Raw genomic sequence first — 20,206 nt, 5'->3', positions numbered from 1 at the left:
TTTGGGGAGGTGCGCGCCTCCCCAAACCTCCCCAAACGTCGGCAGGTCTCCGGACCTCCGCGCCCTGCCTGCCTGCTTCTTTCCGCAGCGGAAAGAAGCAGGCAGGCAGGGCGCGGAGGTCCGGAGACCTGCCGACGTTTGGGGAGGTGCGCGCGCACCTCCCCAAACCTCCCCAAACTTCGGCAGGTCTCCGGACGGCGGCGGCTTGGGAGAGGTGCGCGCGATCCTGGAAGCACCGAAGCCTCGGCCGCGCGCAAGTCCTCGGTAAGCTCCGGGCGGTCACTTGCTTCGCGTCTCCTGAGGGAAGGGGGGGCGACTGGAGCGGGCGTGTTTCCTCGCCTGCTGGGCGCCGCGATTTGCCCCGGGGAACGTGCGGGCCCCGAATGGCAGAGTGGAGCGAGGAAGCGGACAGCCAGGGCTTCCCTGAGAGCCGCGGCCACACAGGGTATTCCTGTGTATTCAGGCTTGCAAAATGGCAGATCGAGCCTCTGTTGGCGGCAGAGGCTTGCAGAGCGCGGATCCAGCCTCCGCCGGCGGCGGAGGCTTGCAGAACGGCGGATCGGCTTATACTCGAGTCAATAACTTTTTCCAGTTTTTGGGGGTGAAATTGGGGGTCTCGGCTTATACTCGAGTCGGCTTATACTCAAGTATATACGGTATTTAGGTTTTATTTGTCTATTATGCAGACAGTTCAATTTGCTTTGCTTAATAGCAAGTGGAAGTTATTGTGAACCTTACCAGTCTTCAGGAAAATATTAGTCTACATTTTTAGGTTTTGCTTAACGATTTTTTTTTACAAGTTTAACTTTTTGATGCTTGAGGAAAAGTAACGTAGGGAGGGATGGAAATACAGCACCAGATGCTTAGCTACTTTTTCCCTAGATATGCCATGTGGAGCTGTTTTCCTATAGTGGAGCTGAGTTTGACTGGTAGAATATTGGTTGGTTAGAAGTACTGTATAATTCTTGGTTTTTATTCCTGTTCCATACTGAAGAAATTACACTTTTGTTAAACACTTTGCTGGGGCTGAAGCATTAAAAACCCAAATCATTGGTGGATTCAGACTGTTAACTTTGATATTTTCTTTTCCTGCTTCATAATGCTACAGATTAAATTTAAAATTACCCTCCCCTGTTCTGAAAACGATTTATTTTTCAGGGTGGCTATTGGAATTTTTGAGAAATGACATTTCCTTGGACAAACGAAACGGGGAGGGATTTCCAGTGGAAGCCCCCCCCCCAACAAGTTGGCTAGCGTGAGCATTTTTATTTGGGAATTGTAGAATTTTGCTGCTCTTGAAATTTATCGGAAGAGATCCTTGATTTTGCAATAGGTAATGCTAATGAAGAAACTTTATTCCGAAGGTGCAGCAGGGCAGAACTGGAAATATGGAGAAAGAAGTAGCACTTCCGCCAGTCAAAGCTGAGTTTACATCTCCCCCACCCTTATTCAAGACAGGAGTCCCCTCAAACAGGTCAGTTGGTCAGTCACATTTTTGAACAGCTGAAGACAGAAAATGTTTCCAGGTTGCCATCATCCCTTTTTTTAAAAACTGAACAAAAACGTCACCGCCTTCTCGCATCTTGGGTTTTTCATCTTTTTTTTTCATCCTAATCTTCTGAGTTAGTAATCAGTGATAATAAGCAGGGATATTTTTTGCACCTAAATAACACGTCGATGCTATTTTGAGTATGTTTTAGAAGCCAGTTGATTTTTTTGATTATATTTTACAAAAGACTATGCATTTATTTTTGGGTTGAGGTAACTTGCTTTGAATTCCATAGCGTTACTTCTATATTGTTAAGCACATATAAACAAACATTGCCTAGCAGCTTAAACATAGTAAAGGTAAAGGTTCCCCCGCACATGCATGCTAGTCGTTTCCAACTCTAGGGGCCGGTGCTCATCTCCGTTTCAAAGCTGAAGAGCCAGCGCTTGTCTGAGGACGTCTCCGTGGTCATGTGGCTGGCATGACTAGACGCCAAAGGCGCACGGAACGCTGTTACCTTCCCACCGGAGTGGTCCCTATTTTTCTACTTGCATTTTTTACGTGCTTTTGAACTGCTAGGTTGGCAGAAGCTGGGACGAGTAACAGGCGCTCACTCTGTTACGCGGCACTCGGGATTCGACCCGCCAAACTGCTGACCTTCTGATCGACAAGCTCAGTGTCCTAACCCACTGAGCCACCGCGTCCCTAGCTTAAACATAAATAACTATAATTTTTGTGGTTGGATCAGGCCTGTTTGGGATAAGCTGTAGTCAAGGCTCTTCTTGTATTTGATCAGTTGAAAAAAAAAAGCACATTTAGTTTTGAAGAGGTCATAAGACCTCTTTGGTCTTATCATTGGCCAAATATATCAAGTCAATATGTATTGAACATGTAGTTGAATGACATATTAGGTAAGGCAAAGCAATACAATCAGAAAAACGTGAAAAAAATTGTATTGTTTTCCTTTTAGTCATTATTTTCTCGCAGCCTGCTTAATTTCTTTCATGATGCTTTATTTCAGACTAAACTGACTTTGCTGACATTCTTATTAATTATTCTGTAATAGGATGGTTTGGCCACAAGCTCATAATCCCTGCTGAATCCTATTGAAAGCTAGTAATCCTGTTTTGTGTGATATATGTTGGCCTCTAACTGAATTCATTTGGATTTTCTCAAATAAACGATCATAGTTTTTTGTGTGATGAGTATTTTTCAACTAGATGTTGGGGCGGGGGGGGGGAGTTAGAGCATGGTCTGCAGCCTGCCTGCTTGTGAGCCAGAATATTCTCAGTTTTGATCTAGTCCATGAGCTTGTTATAAAATATTTGGTGTATAGTTTGTTGACTACAAGGAAGGCTGATGGCAGGTTGATTTAATTGGCAGGTAGATCTCTGCCTCCTCTTTTGTGGATGAGGATGACTAGAGCTAGGCCCCGATCATTGGGGATCAGTTATTGGCGCAAGTGAAGCCAGAACAGGGACCCACTTATCTAGGTTGTTTTGGATCACCTCTGCTGAGATAAAATCATTTTCTTCAGGAACTTTCTTTGGTTTTGGGTGTTTGAATCAGTTTGATCATTATTTTTACTTTATTTTTTTAAAAAAATTGTATTTACCTTTATTTTTACTTTTGATTAAATGCCCTGGTTGTTCTAGTCTGTTTTATCCTAAAATGTTCTTAGCAGATCAATCTGATTTCATTTCTCTTTCCACAGCCACGTACTGCTTAATAGTCTGCACAGTACACCATAGCATTAACTCTAATCCCTCTTAGATATTTTAGAAAATATATTAACTGATCTCTGTATTCTGCTTGCTGATCTACGGCCGAATAAAGGTTGATTGATTAGTGGGATTTGTGTGTGTGTGTGTGTGTGTCCCCCTATAAGTAAGGGAAACAAGATTATTTGTATTACATTACGAATATTGAAAGCACTGACCATCTTTTTATATATTGTCCTTTTCTTGGTGTGTGTGTGTGTGTGTGTGTGTGTGTGCGCGCGTGTGTGGGGGGTAAGGGGGAGAAATGCCAATTTCTACTCATATGAAAAGATTGTAGAAATTTCAGATGGGGAAAAATTGGTATTTATCAAGCAGTGCATTATTGTAAAAAAAAACAAACAAACTATATTTTAGGCCCAGGCCCAGCAATTTAAAAGCGTTATATTTAATTCCTGGATTCTGTCAATGTTACAGTTCTTTTGCCATGGAATACATATAAAATATATATTTTACTTTTGGCTTCTCAAGCGTGATTACGAATGGTTCTATCTTGTGTTGACGCTAAGGGTGAATCAGAGAATCTGAATTGTTTTTTTTTTCTTGAAACAAAACAGAAAAATAAAACTCAAAGCAAAGCAAAGCTTCTTTCTCTGCATCTGTACGGCGCCCGGATAAAGCCAAGCTCCATTGCGTTATCTTGCTGGAGAAGTCAATAGTTTGTGTGTTTGTGTTTTCACTTAGGTCGGGAGTCTTCAAAGGTGGCCCTTTTGTGACTTGTGGACTTCAACTCCCAGAATTCCTCAGGTAGGCACGTGTGCCTAGCTGAGGAATTCTGGGAGTTGAAGTCCACAAGTCACAAAAGGGCCACCTTTGAAGACCCCCGACTTAGGTTAATATGAGGTGCAGATTCCACTGAGTTAGTGCATATTGTTAAAGCATCTGTGGTCCACCCTTAGAATGATCCTGCCTGCCGGAATTAAAAGGGAAGGTGCAGCTGGGGGACAATTAATGTGAGAGAGCGAGGGTAGAAAATAAATGATAATAGGAAAAAAGTAGAAGCAGAAGAAAAGAAAGACCTAGAACGTTTATCTCACCAGAAGCAGCGCCTCTTCTCAGTCGCAGATGGGCAGTGCAGTCAGAAAAACCAGTTCGGGCAACGTGAAGTGGCAGACTCGGTATGGGAGGTCTGAGTCACCTGAACTAAGGTAAGAAAAATTTAAAGCACGTCATCTTTTTTTAAAAAAAAATTATAATGCCGTATTTTTCCTCAATAGATGGAATCGGACTGGACTTGGGTACATAGCCTGCTTTACCCAACGCTGATTTGGAAGCATAAATACAGATTAATCACGGTAGCAATGCCCAAGTAGATTCTGGGAATTGTGCGGAGAGTATTTTGTATACGTATACTTCACTGTAGAATTGGAAAGTATTGAAATTGAAAAAATATAATAGTGTTTCTGGGTTAATTCCATCAAAGCCGGTTAGGATGTTTTTTTTCCGCACGACGACCATAAAATGAAGATGTAGAACTCTGCTGTTTCACTTAGGGGTAGCAAATTTCATGAGTACCAATCAATGTTTAAATTATTTTCTGCCCCAGGATTCATCCTATAATTTTTTTTTTCATTCTTACTCTGCTAGTAGTTCCTTTATCCCACTGTAAGTGCTGTTTCAAGTGTCGTACGTGGCTCTGCTTTCCAAATGAAATGCTGATTTCTGCTTGAGAGGCCGTATTTAATGAGAGGAAAATTGCAGGTGAATATGGATGTGCCATAGTCTGCTAGTCTCCAGTGGCTGCTAATTTGTTCTGGAGTCCTTTTGCTTTTTAGGCTAAATGCTGCAGGGCAGAGATTGTTGTTAGTTGCGAAGTCGTGTCCGACCCATCGCGACCCCATGGACAACGTTCCTCCAGGCCTTCCTGTCCTCTACCATCTTAAGGAGTCCATTTAGGCTCACGCCTCCTGCTTCAGTGACTCCATCCAGCCACCTCATTCTCTGTCATCCCTTTCTTCTCTTGCCCTCCACCTTTCCCAGCATTAGGCTCTTCTCCAGTGAGTCCTTCCTTCTCATTAGGTGGCCAGAGGATTTGAGTTTCAGCTTCAGGATCTGGCCTTCTAAAGAGCAGTCAGGGTTGATCTCCTCTATGACTGACCGGTTTGATCGCCTTGCAGTCCAAGGGACTCGCAATTTTGCAAACGTCATATTATTTCACAGCTACTTAATTAGTAGCTACAACACTTCACTGGCTGGTTATTTAGGTCAGGGTTATAAACAGTTCTGTCTAAAGAAGAAAGACATTTTAAAATAGTTTTTCAAACAAACCAAGTCTGCTTGTAACTAATTTCTCCTTGAGGAACAATTTCAGCAGTAATTCTAGCTACAAGTAGAAATATGACAATATTCTTACCTTATTTGTTACCGTATCTGATCGTCCTGATCTTTTTATGAAAAAAAGAATTGCACTTAGTTTCATGTTTTACGAAGCAATGTTTTGCGCTTCCTTTTTTCAGACGACTATCTGGGACAATAGATGTGATTGGACAGACCATCACAATCAGCCGAGTGGAGGGGAGACGGCGCGCCAATGAGAATAGCAATATTCAGGTTTGTTTTTAATAAATGTAAAACAAAATCACCACCACTACCACCCCCAAATCCAAAAATATGTTTCCATCCTACATCAGTAGAGAAGATGAAATTATACTATGTGTTACAGCTGATATGTAAAATAAAATAAAAAAAACCCCTCTAAATATGACTCACGATCAAGCCATGGATGTATTCATTAGACACCTGGAATAGAAGAAGTTGGAGAGAATTTCAGATTGAAAGATTTTGAATCTGCTTCTAGTGAAGGAATCATCCATGAAAGCGTGTCACGTGTTCATTGCCGTCCCCAAAGATGTAGGGCAGGGGGGGTCTTCAAACATGACCACTTTAAGACTTGTGGACTTCAACTCCCAGAATTCCTCAGCCAGCCCTGGCTGGCTGAGGAATTCTGGGAGTTGAAGTCCACAAGTCTTAAAAGTTGCCAAGAGCTGAGGAATTCTGGGAGTTGAAGTCCACAAGTCTTAAAAGTTGCCAAGAGCTGAGGAATTCTGGGAGTTGAAGTCCACAAGTCTTAACAGTTGCCAAGAGCTGAGGAATTCTGGGAGTTGAAGTCCACAAGTCTTAAAAGTTGCCAAGAGCTGAGGAATTCTGGGAGTTGAAGTCCACAAGTCTTAAAAGTTGCCAAGAGCTGAGGAATTCTGGGAGTTGAAGTCCACAAGTCTTAACAGTTGCCAAGAGCTGAGGAATTCTGGGAGTTGAAGTCCACAAGTCTTAAAAGTTGCCAAGAGCTGAGGAATTCTGGGAGTTGAAGTCCACAAGTCTTAAAAGTTGCCAGGTTTGAAGACCCCTGATGTAGGGGCTTCTTGATGCAATATATTGATTGGTGGCACATGCCATAAACTAATTTGAGCTTTCTCTTTCAAGGGTTTATTGCAAAACATTGCTTTGCTTGCCCCTCCCTTCCCCAAGCTCTTGATTAATCCATTGAATAGGAATGGACAAATGCAAATGCTGGTTAGATTTAGAAGGCCCCCCCAAAGGAGGGAAGCATATTTTCTGCTCCTTTTTTTTGTCCAAAGGCAAATATAACATTGGTTTTATTTATAGGTTCTGGCTGAACGCTCCAGCAGTGATGTAGACAACAGTTTTTCCAAGCCGCCTCCATTTTTTCCTCCAGGAGCTCCACCCACCCATCTTCCTCCACCTCCATTCCTTCCACCGCCTCCATCCGTTAGTACTGCTCCTCCTCTAATTCCTCCTCCAGGTAAAAATAAAAGTGTGGGGGGGAAAAAAGACAGTGTTTCAGTCACAATACATGCTCCTCACCCGTACCTGAAACCACAGTGTTGTATATGTTTAGAATCAGACGCGTTCTAGCAAAATTCAGTTTTATTTGGAACTGTTAAGATTCTACACGGCTTCTAAGAATTGTTTCTCTTGAGGAGGGTTTTTCTCATTTCCGAAGTAGTTTTCACATTTCTCCTCTTTTCCTGAAGAAGATCATAATTATTTCTGGGCTGTCCCTTCTAAGTAAATGGTCCCTGCTCTTTGGAGGAATATAATTTGCTTCGTGTGGAATTGGAACTAACATAAAGTACAAATAATGTTATTGGACTAGCTGTCTTCTGATCACCACCTTAAATTTAAAATATGACAGCATAACTTGTTGGCTAATTTAAATCACTTTAGCCCTTGTTAGGTATCACGCTGAAGGTATTTGCAGAGTGCTTTTTATTAGTAATTTGCTTCAATTTTAGACACTCCCAACAACTTATTTTCTCACTACCCAAATGAATTACGTAGAATGTAAAACAGGAACAGCAGCGTAATAGATTATAATCAATAGAAACAACAGCCATAAAACAGAGCATTTGAACTTGCAGTAAGCAACTGACAAATTAGTAATAAAAAAAATGGGGTGGAATGTGCCCAGAAAATTAAGATGCTCACTTGGTTCCAGAAATTTCATAACATAGGTGGCAGGAGATGACCCCTCTAGAGCAGACATGTCAAACACAAGTCCCGGGGGCCGGATCCGGCCTGCGAAGTGGTTTCATGTGACCCCCGAAGCCATCCTGGAAACAGTGAGGGAACGGCCCCCACTGCCTTGGCCCTGGTCCAGAGACCCTCCATCTGCCAGAGACCCTCAGATCTGTCCCACTTCTGCCCAGGCCCCCACAGGCACCCTTGATGAGAACAATGTAGAGCTGGCCATGCCCACCCAGTAGGCCATACGCACTCTAGCCACGCCCACCCAGTAGGCCATGCCCACCCTGGCCATACCCACCCGGCCCCCTGAGGGCAACCGCAATGCTGATGCGGCCCTCAATGAAATTGAGTTTGACACCCCTGCTCTAGAGAGAATGTTCTTGTAAACGAGCCACTTTCTTGTGATCATCTGGCCTGTTTGATTTGGCAGGAGCAATTAAATCATAGCTCTCCAGATCAATATTGATGATTTAGTTAACACAGATAGCATATTGAAAGGTAGACTAATGAAAGATTTAGTTAACACAGATAGCATATTGAAAGGTAGACTAATGAAAGATTTAGTTAACACAGATAGCATATTGAAAGGTAGACTAATGAAAGATTTAGTTAACACAGATAGCATATTGAAAGGTAGACTAATGAAATATAGTATGCTTTCCTTGTAGTTCATACCACAGCTGCAACAGTAACGTATCATAGTCGAGTGTAGTTTTCTGACAGCTGGCGGAGAAAAGTAAAAAATAAAATTCATAATTATTTCATTTAAAATAAAATAACGTGATAAACAATTATATAAGCTGCTGTGTATGTTAGGTTTGGGAAGTAAAATAACCTCTCTAGAATTCATAACGTGAACATTTACATAGAACGTGTTCACCTGTAGTTAGTGTCCAACTGAGGTTTGGATTGCAAACTTAATTACAAGGAAATCTGCTTATTTGAATGTAAGATTACGCTAATGCATCTAAGAATAGCTTTGAGACCATTCAGTATTTCTTGTACTCTTCCTTCCCTCCCATGATTGCATGCTGCTTTCCCCCAAAATACAAATTAAAATATTACCTATATTTATTTTTGTCAAAATAGTAGGAAACGTTTAAACAATGTGTAGTATTGCTCCTTCCTGGTTTTTTTTTTTGGTACAGCCTAAACATATTTAGGCTGTACAAAAAATGGGAAAGAGCAAAACTACACACTGTTCTGAAGTAGAATCCAGAGCATCTGCGCTTGGAAATGAACTTCACTAAATTAATTTCACATACTGTGTAGCTTTTCTGTTTAGATGATAGCAATTGTCTTCTACCGATATAGTTGACCAGATAACAAGCTTCTCACATAATTAGACTGGAATCTTTTGAATTTGAACAACAGCCATTATTTGACGGGGTGGAGTGGATTTCAGCATAACTACAGGTAGTCCTCAACTTGCAACGGTTCACTTAGCGACCGTTCAAAGTTTCAGTGGCACTGGAAAAAAAAGCGACTACGACTGTTTTTCACACTTTTAGCCGTTGCAGCATCACATGATCAAAATTCAGATGCTTGGCAACTGGTTCCTATTTTACGACGCTTGCAGTAACCCAGAGTTATGTGATCCCCTTTTGCAACCTTCTGACAAACAAAGTCAATGGGGAAGCCAGATTCCCTTAACTGAGTTACTAACTTAATAACTACAGCGATTCACGTAACAACTGTGGCAAGAAAAAATAAATAAATCATAAAATGGGGCAAAACTCACTTTTAACAAATGTTTTACTTAGCCACAGAAATTTTGGGCTCCATTGCGGTCGTAAGTTGAGGACTACCTGTATATCTGTGCTTGTAATTTGATCGATGAAGCCTGAGATAAAAGTGAGGAACGAGGGGGAAAAAAAAACTATTCCAAAGTTTTTGGGGAGGCATGAAGTTTACTGACGTTTACTGGGCCACATCTGCATGTGCTGTCAATTCATCAATCAAGCACATCTGGAAACAGGAGACGCACGTTTATCACATGAGCCTTGTGGGTTCCCTTTTTTTTTAATCGCTTGTAGTTTCGTACACTTGGAAACAATTGGGGGGAGGATTGTAGCATTGGCTCTTGCAGGTTTGCAGCATTTCATCTTCAAAGAGCAAAGCAAAAATTAAAATCTGCCCATTCCTCCTCTTGTGGGGTAGAAAAGTTTCTTGTCAGTTTCTTGTTAGCCATTATTAACTGGAACCTCTGCCTGGAAAGTTTTCATATATTCCAATATAAAACATCCTTAATATGATCCTTTGAAAAGGGATTTTTTTTCTTTGAACCTTTGATTCTGTGTTCACTTAGCTATATTGTGATGTAAACATCTTTGGAGACCGTAAGAATTTCTGTTGTTTAAAAATACAAACCTAAAAAGCTGACTAAATATTACCGAGAATAGTACTGAATGGTATGAGTTACATTTTTTTAGGATTTATGAACAAAGTGGACAAAGCAATGTAATCAACAGAATTAACTGTGTTATGTACTTGTTCCTACGACATTTTATAATATGAATGTGGTCAACTGGTCTAATTCCCGTTCTCTCAAAATAAATAGCCAGGGAATCAGGCATTTCATCGTTGCTAAAATTAGTTTTATCAAACAGCCCTGGTTGGTATGATGTGTCACTAGGAGGACTATTCTCTTGTTTTTTAAATCTTTTTTAATGAGAACCGTATGGCCCAGTTAACATTAACCTGTCATTTTACATTTTGAACTTGCTGTCTTGTCTATTAACATTGAGGATATAAAGGCACAGGTGGGTTTTTTTTTCCATTGTGTATTCTTACAAAAAAAAGAACAATTAAGATGTTATTTTAAATTAATATTTTAAGACTTACCCTTTTATAAGATGTTTATTATGAGTAACGTAACTTCCTATTCTAGATGGTACGGTCCCTGGAGTTTAACGATACATATATATATTGAAAGGTTTTTGAAATATAATCGGAAAACTCTCTAAATTGTATTGTTGTCTTCATTATTTAGATAATGTCATCATCTACTCTTTGCTCAACAGATTTAAATGTGGAAACGGTGCCAGTGCATTTGTTGGGCAGAGATTTTATCGTGGGTGCATGCGGTAGAGTTTTTTTTAATTTGTTCATTTATTTGCATGGACATGGCCACAAATGATCAGGTTCTGCTGTTTGTGCAGATCCACACAGAGAACCTGTCTGGGCTGAAACCAATACGGATTGGTGATAGAAATTAAGTCACCGCCAATTCCTATTGGTTCCTTAATGACATGCAGCTGGCATGGATGCCATATAGTGCCAATATGGGAGCCGCAATATGGGAATGAGACAATATAAACTCATTGCTGAAATGACTGGGTACATCTTTTTTGTTTTAGGTATACCAATAACTGTGCCACCGCCAGGTATATTTATTTATTTTAAAAGTAGCATGAAACTTAACTTGTGAATTCCTTCTTGGTTATAGGGACCATCGGGGTATATCCCACTTTTTTAAAAAAAAAATGCACTCAGCTTTCTGTGGAGGATCTCATTAATACTGATTTGAGTTACCAGCTTGCTCAAAAATAGTTGAAGAATTAGAAGAAGAACCTTAGAATATATTAAGTGTGCAGAATTTAAAAAAAAAAAGTAAACCAAGCAGGCTGGTTTATTTCGGCATTATTCTATCACTTGTTTGCTACAAAGTTTTACTAAACGTTGCTGCGTTGGTTTATTGCCGGGACACCACTAATTGCACTAACCTAATTTTTGAATTCGTCTTCAATGTAAACCAACCTTTTTAATTAAATATTTCAGGCTTTCCTCCCCCACCTGGAGGACCACCACCTTCCCTTATACCAACTATAGAAAGGTAAATTTTAGTTTGTAATCTGACGTCACAAGGACTTTTGTTTATTGTTAAGACTTGCTGTGATGTGAATTTGAATAAAAATACTGTTTATTATTTATTTATTTATTTATTTATTTACCGTTTTGATTCCCTGGAACTGAATAGAAGCCTGCTTTATAGGTTTGTTGGTTTCAGCAGCCCCTTTGGGGTAGGCAGAACAAGGATCAGGGCTACTTGGAAAAGTTGCAGAGACGAGAGGGATATGGACAGTACAGATAAAACTATTGGGGACAGCAAATAAGATTTGAAGTCTGAAATTAGATATTAGTTGAGCAACTCTTACGCCTTTGGCTTCCTTCTTATTAGTTAAAAAAAGCTTGGGACAGGACTAAACAAAATAGCAATAATCTGCCATATATATAATATGTTTTTTAATTGTCGTAAATTTCTGATTCAAGGAAATATAACCTGGGAGCTAGATGTTTTTTTGGGGCTTTTTGTAATGTTGTTCTTGTGGAAGTCTCTGGCTTCTGTTCGTACAGCTGCCACTGAAATTGACTCCACAATTGCAGTCGGAAGACACGGCAGTCATAAATCAAGCTACCATATGACCACATCAGTTTTATGACCCTTCTCGTGGTAGTCATTGAGCAAACGTAGTGGTCGTAAAGTGAACCCATAGCTAAAACACTGAGGAGAGCCTTTTGCTGGAAACCAGAAGTCAATGCCAGATTCCGGCAGAAATGTCGTAAATTGTAGTCCTGTGACCCTCCCCCCCCCAAAAGAGCTGTAAATGTGGGCCAGTTGCCAAGCACCCAAAATTAATGATTAATTGTCTGGTTTAATGTAATTCGTGATTTAATACAATGTAATGATAAACACCTCCTAGAATAAATAAATGAAATAAAAAACCAACCAGTGAGGGTAAAGGTTTTAACCCAAACTACATATATTAATTGTGATCTGAATCAAAGCTTTTCTCTTGTTTTAGCAGTGGGAGGATCGGATTTGGCCACAGAGCTAGATCTGTTTCACCTCACCAACTGGGTGAATGATATCAGGGGCAAGATTCAGTGTCTTTTTTTCTAACAGGAAGGCTGTTTTTCTCCATGTTCGCTTCCGTGTAGATAACCATTTTTTGTTGTTGATGCCTTCCTAGTATAGCTGGCTGCCTCAGTCTGATCTGTAAGAAGGCAAGACGGGATATGAACGATGCGGGACAGTCGTATTTGTAGGAATATTGGGCTGATAGGTCAAAGGTGAATACGTCCAGGTTACAGTATGAACAGAAAGCAGAGAATTGGGTCTGTTGCTTGCCTTAACGTGTAGTTTTGTCAGGCTTCCTGTGTAGAGAGGTGCAAAAATAAGAACGAGGCTGGGCATGAAGGACCCAAACAGATTTACTTCCGACCCCTCACCCCTTTTGTGAAGATAAACAACAGGGAGCATAGAAGACATTGATAATGTATACATGCAAAGATGGATCAGGTAGCTAGTTGCCTTAATTTATTCCTTCAGAGCTGAAGGCATAGTAATGTTCACAGCACTGTCGTCCAATTAACAGTGGCAACCCGTACTGGTTTAATACAGCATGTTGAAGATTTAGTCATTTTCTAGGCTTGCAAATGAACACTTCAGTAACTGGACCTGCAATGCAATAGAAACTGGTTAATTTGAACCTAAATATAAAAGAGTGTTGATTTATATTTATTTCCCAACAGTGGACATTCCTCCGGTTACGATAGCCGCTCAGCTCGTGCATTTCCATATGGTGGTGGTAAGTGTCTTTGGTTCACTGCTTGAAAATGTCACTTGGCTAGCTGTATTTTCCTATCTAAAATTTCTTATTGTCTACAAGAACACTAATTAATATATTAACTGGTTTCCTAAGTCTGTCTTATTACGTGTGGCATCTTTCACTTGTCAAGCATCCATTAGCAGGCACCAGTCTCCTGCCATATTGTGAGGGGGGCCGTGGGGAGAGTCAGTTATCTGACAATACAGGTAGTCCTTGACTTATGTCCATCCTTAGTACCGAATCTCAGTTGTTGAGCAAAGTGGTAGTTAAATAAGATGCTTTTCTCAACAACCGTAATCCCGGTGCTTCCAGTTATGGTCATTAAGCAATCTTGTAGGTTGTTCAGTCCTGACATTTTGAGGAAGCTGGCCGAGAAGGCAGCAAATGGCGACAATAAGATTGTGGCAGGCTTGACAACTGGTCATAAATGGAAACAGGTTGCCAAGCACCCAGATCACAATCACATGTCTGTGTGTGTTTGTGTGGGGGGCAATGCAACGTTTTGAGACAAGCAGAAGTGTTGTGCAGCAGGTTGCCAAGTACCCTTTCCAAGGCTGTCATAATTCTGGATTGTTGTTACACAAATGGTTATAAGTTGAGGACTGCCTGTATACGTGTAGCATGCTGTATAACAATTACCAATTTTTTTCTCTGAAATTATTTATCGAATCTAATAGCTACTCATCTCCTTCACAGAAGGACTGTGGGTGATGGACAGATAGCATGTTCAAAACAAAAAGTGAATGTAAAAAAATTAAAATAGACCCGCAATGATAGTAAATTTCAATATTAAAAAGGTAATTAAAAGGCAGGGGAGAGCGTTCAGGACATTAATCAGTCAAGTTAGGTCTTTAGGTATTCAGATATTTTCAAAAGGCCAGGAGAATATGGGCACATCTTGCCTCTGGCCTTTAGGTTTTCTATTTTTCAGTAAACGACGATGGCCGTTACATGGAACAACAAAAGAAAACAGAACCGGTATCATCGTAGCGCAAGAAGACACGCAGGATTTGCGTATCTTAAAAGACTCATGAGCCTATCCACATTTGAAAAAAAAAATTATTTTGCTATTCCATTTTGCTTTCGGATTGTTGTCGGAAGCATTCAGAAACCTAACCTTGAGCAGTCTTGATTCGATACCATTTAGTACAAAGATCTGCAGTCATATTTGACAGCTAGATGCTTAGAGTTCTAAGTATGTCTAGACCACAGAAGATAAGGATTGGAGCAGATATGAAAATTGTCTTCCAGTACTTGAGAAAAAGAGGTCAACCTGTTCTCCAAAGCACCTGAGGGCAGGACAAGAAGCGATGGATGGAAGCCCGTTGACGGGAGATCCAGCTTAGATGTAAGGAGAAATGTTCTGGCAGTCAGAACAATAAGTCACTGGAACAGCTTGCCTTCCAGAATTATGGGTGCTCCGTTGCTGAAGATTAACAAACAACCATTCGACTGGGATGGGATTAGGCCTCCAGCCTTGAGCAGGGGGGTTGGACTAGGAGACCTCAAAGGTCCCTTCCAACCCCGGGTTCTGTGATGCCTTTTGAATAATAGAAGAAGCTGAGAATATTCTGAGTAACACAATAATAATACCTTTCCTTAAACTTCTCTCGGAATCGGCTTTTTGAAAAAAAAACACATTTTATTCTCCAGTTCCCCTCCCCCCTTTTGTGGTTAATAGTGGTAAGGCTGAGGTAAAAAAAAAAGTGTTCTTGGCATTCTTGTTTTATGTTGTTGTTAGCTGCGAAGTCGTGTCCGACCCATCGCGACCCCATGGACAACGTTCCTCCAGGCCTTCCTGTCCTCTACCATCTTCTGGAGTCTATTTAGTCTCACACCTACTGCTTCAGTGACTCCATCCAGCCACCTCATTCTCTGTCGTCCCCTTCTTCTATTGCCCTCCATCTTTCCCAGCATGAGGCTCTTCTCCAGTGAGTCCTTCCTTCTCATTAGGTGGCCAAAGTATTTGAGTTTCACCTTCAGGATCTGGCCTTCTAAAGAGCAGTCAGGGTTGATCTCCTCTAGGACTGACCGGTTTGATCACCTTGCAGTCCAAGGGACTCGCAGGAGTCTTCTCCAGCACCAGAGTTCAAAGGCCTCAGTACTTTGGCGCTCAGCCTTTCTTATGGTCCAGCTTTCACTGCCATACATTGCAACTGGGAAGACCATAGCCTTGACTATACGCACTTTTGTTGACAAGGTGATGTCTCTGCTTTTTAGCGTGCTGTCTAGATCTGCCATGGCTTTCCTCCCCAGGAGCAAGCGTCTTTTAATTTCTTGGCTTCTTATTTTATACATCACCTCTAATTTTTTTTTTAAAGTTTTGTTCTTACAGGGAAGTCGCTTGATGCCTTTTCATAACACGTTTCAAGTTGAATGTTATTCCCATTCAGAGCTCTAATGTAGATTCCCCCCCCCTTCTTAATTAATTAATTTTTAACTGAACACCGTTCTTCTAGGGCAGGGGTAGGCAACCTCGGCTCTTTTATGACTCATGGACTTCAACTCTCAGAATTCCTGAGCCAGCCAAGCTGGCTCAGGAATTCTGGGAGTTGAAGTCCATGAGTCATAAAAGAGCCGAGGTTGCCTACCCCTGTTCTAGGGCATTGCGATTTCATTCTAAGTGTAGTATTTGTGAATCTCCCCCACATTCCTGGTATAGAAACCCTGTTTGGTAATAGTGGAAATTTATGCTTCTAATCGAAGGAAGGATTAAAAAATTCCTGTTGCTCGGAAATTCCCCCCTCCTTCAGAAAGGAGAAATAACTGGTTGTTCTTGTCCTGCTCATTTTCTACTACTAACCTTTTAATTAATGGTTTTGTCCTAAACACATTGTTCAGGGCGATTATACCTGTGTGCATTTTTATGAGCGTGACTGCTAAAATGAAATAGTAAAAAACAACAACACCCAAATGCCTTTATTATACACAAATTCTGGATGCCTCAGAATCAGGCCTTTTGGAAGTACAGTTTATAATAATAATAACAATAACAGTAACAAGTTGGAAGGGACCTCGGAGGTCATCTAGTCCAACCCCCTGCTCCCTGGTTTATTGGTTTCCATTTTAGATTGCAAGACTGGGATTTGCTTCCGAATAAATGGCGATGCTGTAAAAAAATGATGTAGTGTTTGGTATAATTTCAGTCCGTTGTTTGAAAACCTTTGTAAAGCAAATAATTTCTGAGTGACCCAACGTTTTAAGCAGGGATCTGCAGCAGTTTAGAGCATCGGGCAGCATTCAGAAATGCCCCTGTGCAGGTAGAAAGAATTGTCTGTATCCTTCTTTGGATACATTTTGTCTTTTTTTCAGCAATGGATGTGTCAGCACAAACTCCTGACAATAGGAATTATTTTGTCTTCAATTTATAACCAAGAATCGGGACAGGAATTTCTGACATAAATCAGTGTGGTCGTAAAATGATGCATCATATGACCAGGCCAATTTTATAACCATTCTTAGTATAGTCGTTATATGAATCATGTGGTCATTAAGACAATCTGGCTTCCTGAATTGACTTTGCTTGTTTGGAGTCCAGCTGGGAATGTCACAAACTGTGATAAAATGACAGCAAGGCATTGCAGCCATCATAAATGCAAACCACTTGGCAGGCACCAGAATAACTTGGCCGTGGGGGGGGAGGGGTGTGTGTGCTGTGGTCATAACTTTAAGGACAGGTTGTAAAGTCACTTTGTCCACCATCGCTTCAAACTGTTGCTAAATGAACAGTTGTAAATAAAAGACTATCTCTATAAGGCCAAAATGAACAAATGTGATGTGTGAAGTAACCCTTTTCCACATATTTATGCATTTTCAGGACCTAGAGACTAGGAACCTCACTTTATTAGTGTGTTGGTTTGGTTTTAAGTGCTCAGTGCCTAGTAAATTGGTTTGGGTGAGTACTGAATGAAAAACTCTTTTAATCCCAAGCTGAGAGCAAAAGAACTTGGAATATTTTGAACAAAGTCTGTTCTGGCAAGGGAAAAAGAAACAAACAAATCAAGTTTCTTCTCCAGGGCTCAGGGAGAAATCAAAATAACTATCTGTTTTTTGTTTTTTTTTGGGGGGGGATATCATTTGTGTTGAGTAGCTGCTGTTACTTCATTAAAAATTGTCAAGGAATATTTCCATTTTTTTTTTAAAAAATGTAGGCTTTTCGATGACGGAAGAAACAGTTGAACATCGTTTTTGGTGCCTCTGTACTGCTGTCTGCCTCATAGCTGTGTTCGGTCACGAAAAAGAAAAGCAATATTTCCCTTCAAAACAGGCCCCAAGAAACTATAAAACTAACACCACTTGAATCCTTTGCTTCAGCTTTGCTCGAAATGCACTCTTTTGCTATTATATTTAGTGGCTGGAGTAGGCTGTGCTTCTCACTTAGAGAACCCAGTTTAAAGGGCTGTTACATTGCAATCTGCGAGTTACAACTACTCCATGCCATTTAAAAAAAATAGTAAATTTACTTTCCAGGCAGGCAACAGTTGCCTTATTTTCAAAATGTCTGTCTCTTTAAATGTGTTCCTAATTTGAACCTTTCTCATCCTTGCACAGCGTCTCCCCTCAGCCAGTTCCAGTAACGCTGGCGATTTACGAGCTATGGTATTCTCTCAGTCTTCCAGCCTGACCAACAAATGCTAAATTTACAGATGTCAGAATACTCAAAACAAGATGAAATAAGGCCCTCCCCACCCAAATTTTATCCTGGGCTTAAGCCGAAACTCCATAATATAAAGTGTTCGGAACATTTTAAACACACCTGCCAAACTTGGAACATTTTGCAGATATCTGGGACTTTATCCTTTTAAAGTTCAGGAAAAATGTTTTAAAAGATAGCCAATAAGTGCAGCTTACACTTGCAAAAGAACACAAACGTGACTTTTAAATACAATACCATAAAATAAGGAAAGCGATGCGTTGGCAGTACTTTTGAAATAGCTACTGGATGTGGAACTCACGACTGGGCAGGGGAAGCAATTAATTTATAAGCTTTATTCAGTCCCATCGTTCAAGGTGGGTTTTACAGTTAACTGTACGTCCTAGAGCAGGGGTAGGCCACCTTGGCTCTTTTATGACTTGTGGACTTCAACTCCCAGAATTCCTGAGCCAGCCATGCTGAGGGGAAAGGGAGAGGTTTCCAAGCTGAGCCATGCTGGCTCAGGAATTCTGGGAGTTGAAGTCCACGAGTTATAAAAGAGCCAAGGTTGCCTACCCCTGTCCCAGGGTATAGTCAAAAACAGGGGTCTTCAAACTTAGCCCTTTTATGACTCGTGGACTTCAACTCCCAGAATTCCTGAGCCAGCCAAGCTGAGGGGAAAGGGAGAGGTTTCCGTGCTTAGCCATGCTGGCTCAGGAATTCTGGGAGTTGAAGTCCACGAGTCATAAAAGAGCCAAGGTGGCCTACCCCTGTCCTAGGGCTTCCCTTTTATAAATAGGGAATAATCCCAGTGCGATTTCATTTTACGCTTTTCAAATGTTTCACACTTTTTTGTTTTCTAATACTGGAATTTTTTTCTTTAGTCACCTTTCCGCACCTTGCAGGTTCCGCCCCGTCATGGACTAGCCTCATGGACACAAGCAAACAGTGGGATTATTATTCCAGAAGAGATAAAGACAGAGAGCGTGAAAGAGATCGAGACCGAGAACGGGATCGAGATCGTGACAGGGAGCGGGAGCGGACCCGAGATAGAGACCGGGAGCGGGATCACAGTCCAACTGCAAGTGTGTTCAATAGGTGGGTATCGGGACCAAATCCGAGGTTTTTGCGGTGAGAGTTCAGGGCCTGCTTAAAAAATGTATTTCAAAATTCACATGCAGCTGTCTATTCTTAGGGGACACAGATCAGCCTTTGTTTTTCTTTTCTCTCTGAAAGCCTAGCCAGCTAATTCAAATTCAAACCAGAAGTGCAAAAAATAAATACTACATACGAGACTCACAACTAAGATGGTAGAATTTTATTAAGTCACAGAAAGGAGTGGAATCGCCTCTTCAAACATACTCATACCGAGACCAATTTTTTTTTACCCATTTGTAAGGAGATCTGTGCTATTTTAAATAATTCTTCCTTTTCAGCTTCAAAAGTGCTGCACGCATTAAGCGTTGGGGTTTAAAATATATTACCAAAATGTTTGTTCTTACAGAGGCTTAGTGCTAATGTTCTCCACTTGTTATGTTTTGTGTTACAAATTACAGGGTCAGTGTCTCAGGCATTAAGATCAATTTAACATCTGTTTCTTGGGCACCTTGATTGAAAGCACAAAAACGATCTGGTCATTCAAGGGTGCCGAAATGATCCTTAATGACTTCCAGGCCTAGGGAACGTTCTGTGTTGCTTGCAGACTTCACCAAAAAGGAGGGAGAAGGGCATTTTTTTAAAAAATCCGACTAAATTATCTGACATCTGTAGCAAAACCGCTGTCCTATGACAGTGGGAAGAGCCAGAGAGCGCTTAGTTTAGTAAAAGCATCATCTGTGGAATAAATAAGAGAAAATGGGAAGCTTAAGAGTCACAGATCATTCAGGCGTGATATCCTGGAACAAAAATTACGAGTCTTTTAATAATTTTTTCAGTGCCTTATGAAATTGGGTCTAAGATTAAAAAACAGTATAATTTTGTACCTCCGTGAGTAACACACACGGTAAGCAGGTACTGACTATGCTCTGGTAAAAGGGGAAACTGTGGAGTCGTGGTATAATTTTATTGGTAGGGCTACTGAAGCGGTTTGCCATCGCTGATGTCATCTGCCACCTTATGCTTGCTTGTGTGCCTCATAACCATGCGGTGACAGTCTGCCATCACCTCTGGGGAGGGTGGATGGGAGGGGGAATGCTCGGGGGAAATTGAA

General features: G+C 41.0%; 1 protein-coding gene across 8 annotated transcripts in view; it reads left to right on the top strand.

The window, feature by feature from the left end:
* FIP1L1 (factor interacting with PAPOLA and CPSF1) overlaps positions 1 to 20,206 on the top strand; it is a 37,903-nt gene that overhangs the window by 14,464 nt on the left and 3,233 nt on the right. For 3 of the 8 annotated variants that reach the window (XM_081332989.1, XM_081332994.1, XM_081332988.1), the window contains 8 exons: positions 1,365 to 1,474; positions 4,308 to 4,415; positions 5,724 to 5,817; positions 6,871 to 7,027; positions 11,112 to 11,138; positions 11,533 to 11,587; positions 13,288 to 13,343; positions 18,882 to 19,095. In XM_081332989.1, the coding sequence (XP_081189115.1) occupies positions 1,365 to 1,474; positions 4,308 to 4,415; positions 5,724 to 5,817; positions 6,871 to 7,027; positions 11,112 to 11,138; positions 11,533 to 11,587; positions 13,288 to 13,343; positions 18,882 to 19,095 (821 nt within the window). The remainder of the gene's footprint in view (positions 1 to 1,364; positions 1,475 to 4,307; positions 4,416 to 5,723; positions 5,818 to 6,870; positions 7,028 to 11,111; positions 11,139 to 11,532; positions 11,588 to 13,287; positions 13,344 to 18,881; positions 19,096 to 20,206) is intronic. The other 5 variants (XM_081332995.1, XM_081332992.1, XM_081332990.1 and 2 more) reach the window with 4 other exon arrangements.

This window comes from Vipera berus (genome assembly GCF_964194415.1).
Source record: "Vipera berus genome assembly, chromosome: 7".
Taxonomy (NCBI): Eukaryota; Metazoa; Chordata; class Lepidosauria; order Squamata; family Viperidae; genus Vipera; species Vipera berus.
Note: the sequence above shows the minus strand (reverse complement) of the source record. Positions and strands in the feature narration are given on the sequence as shown.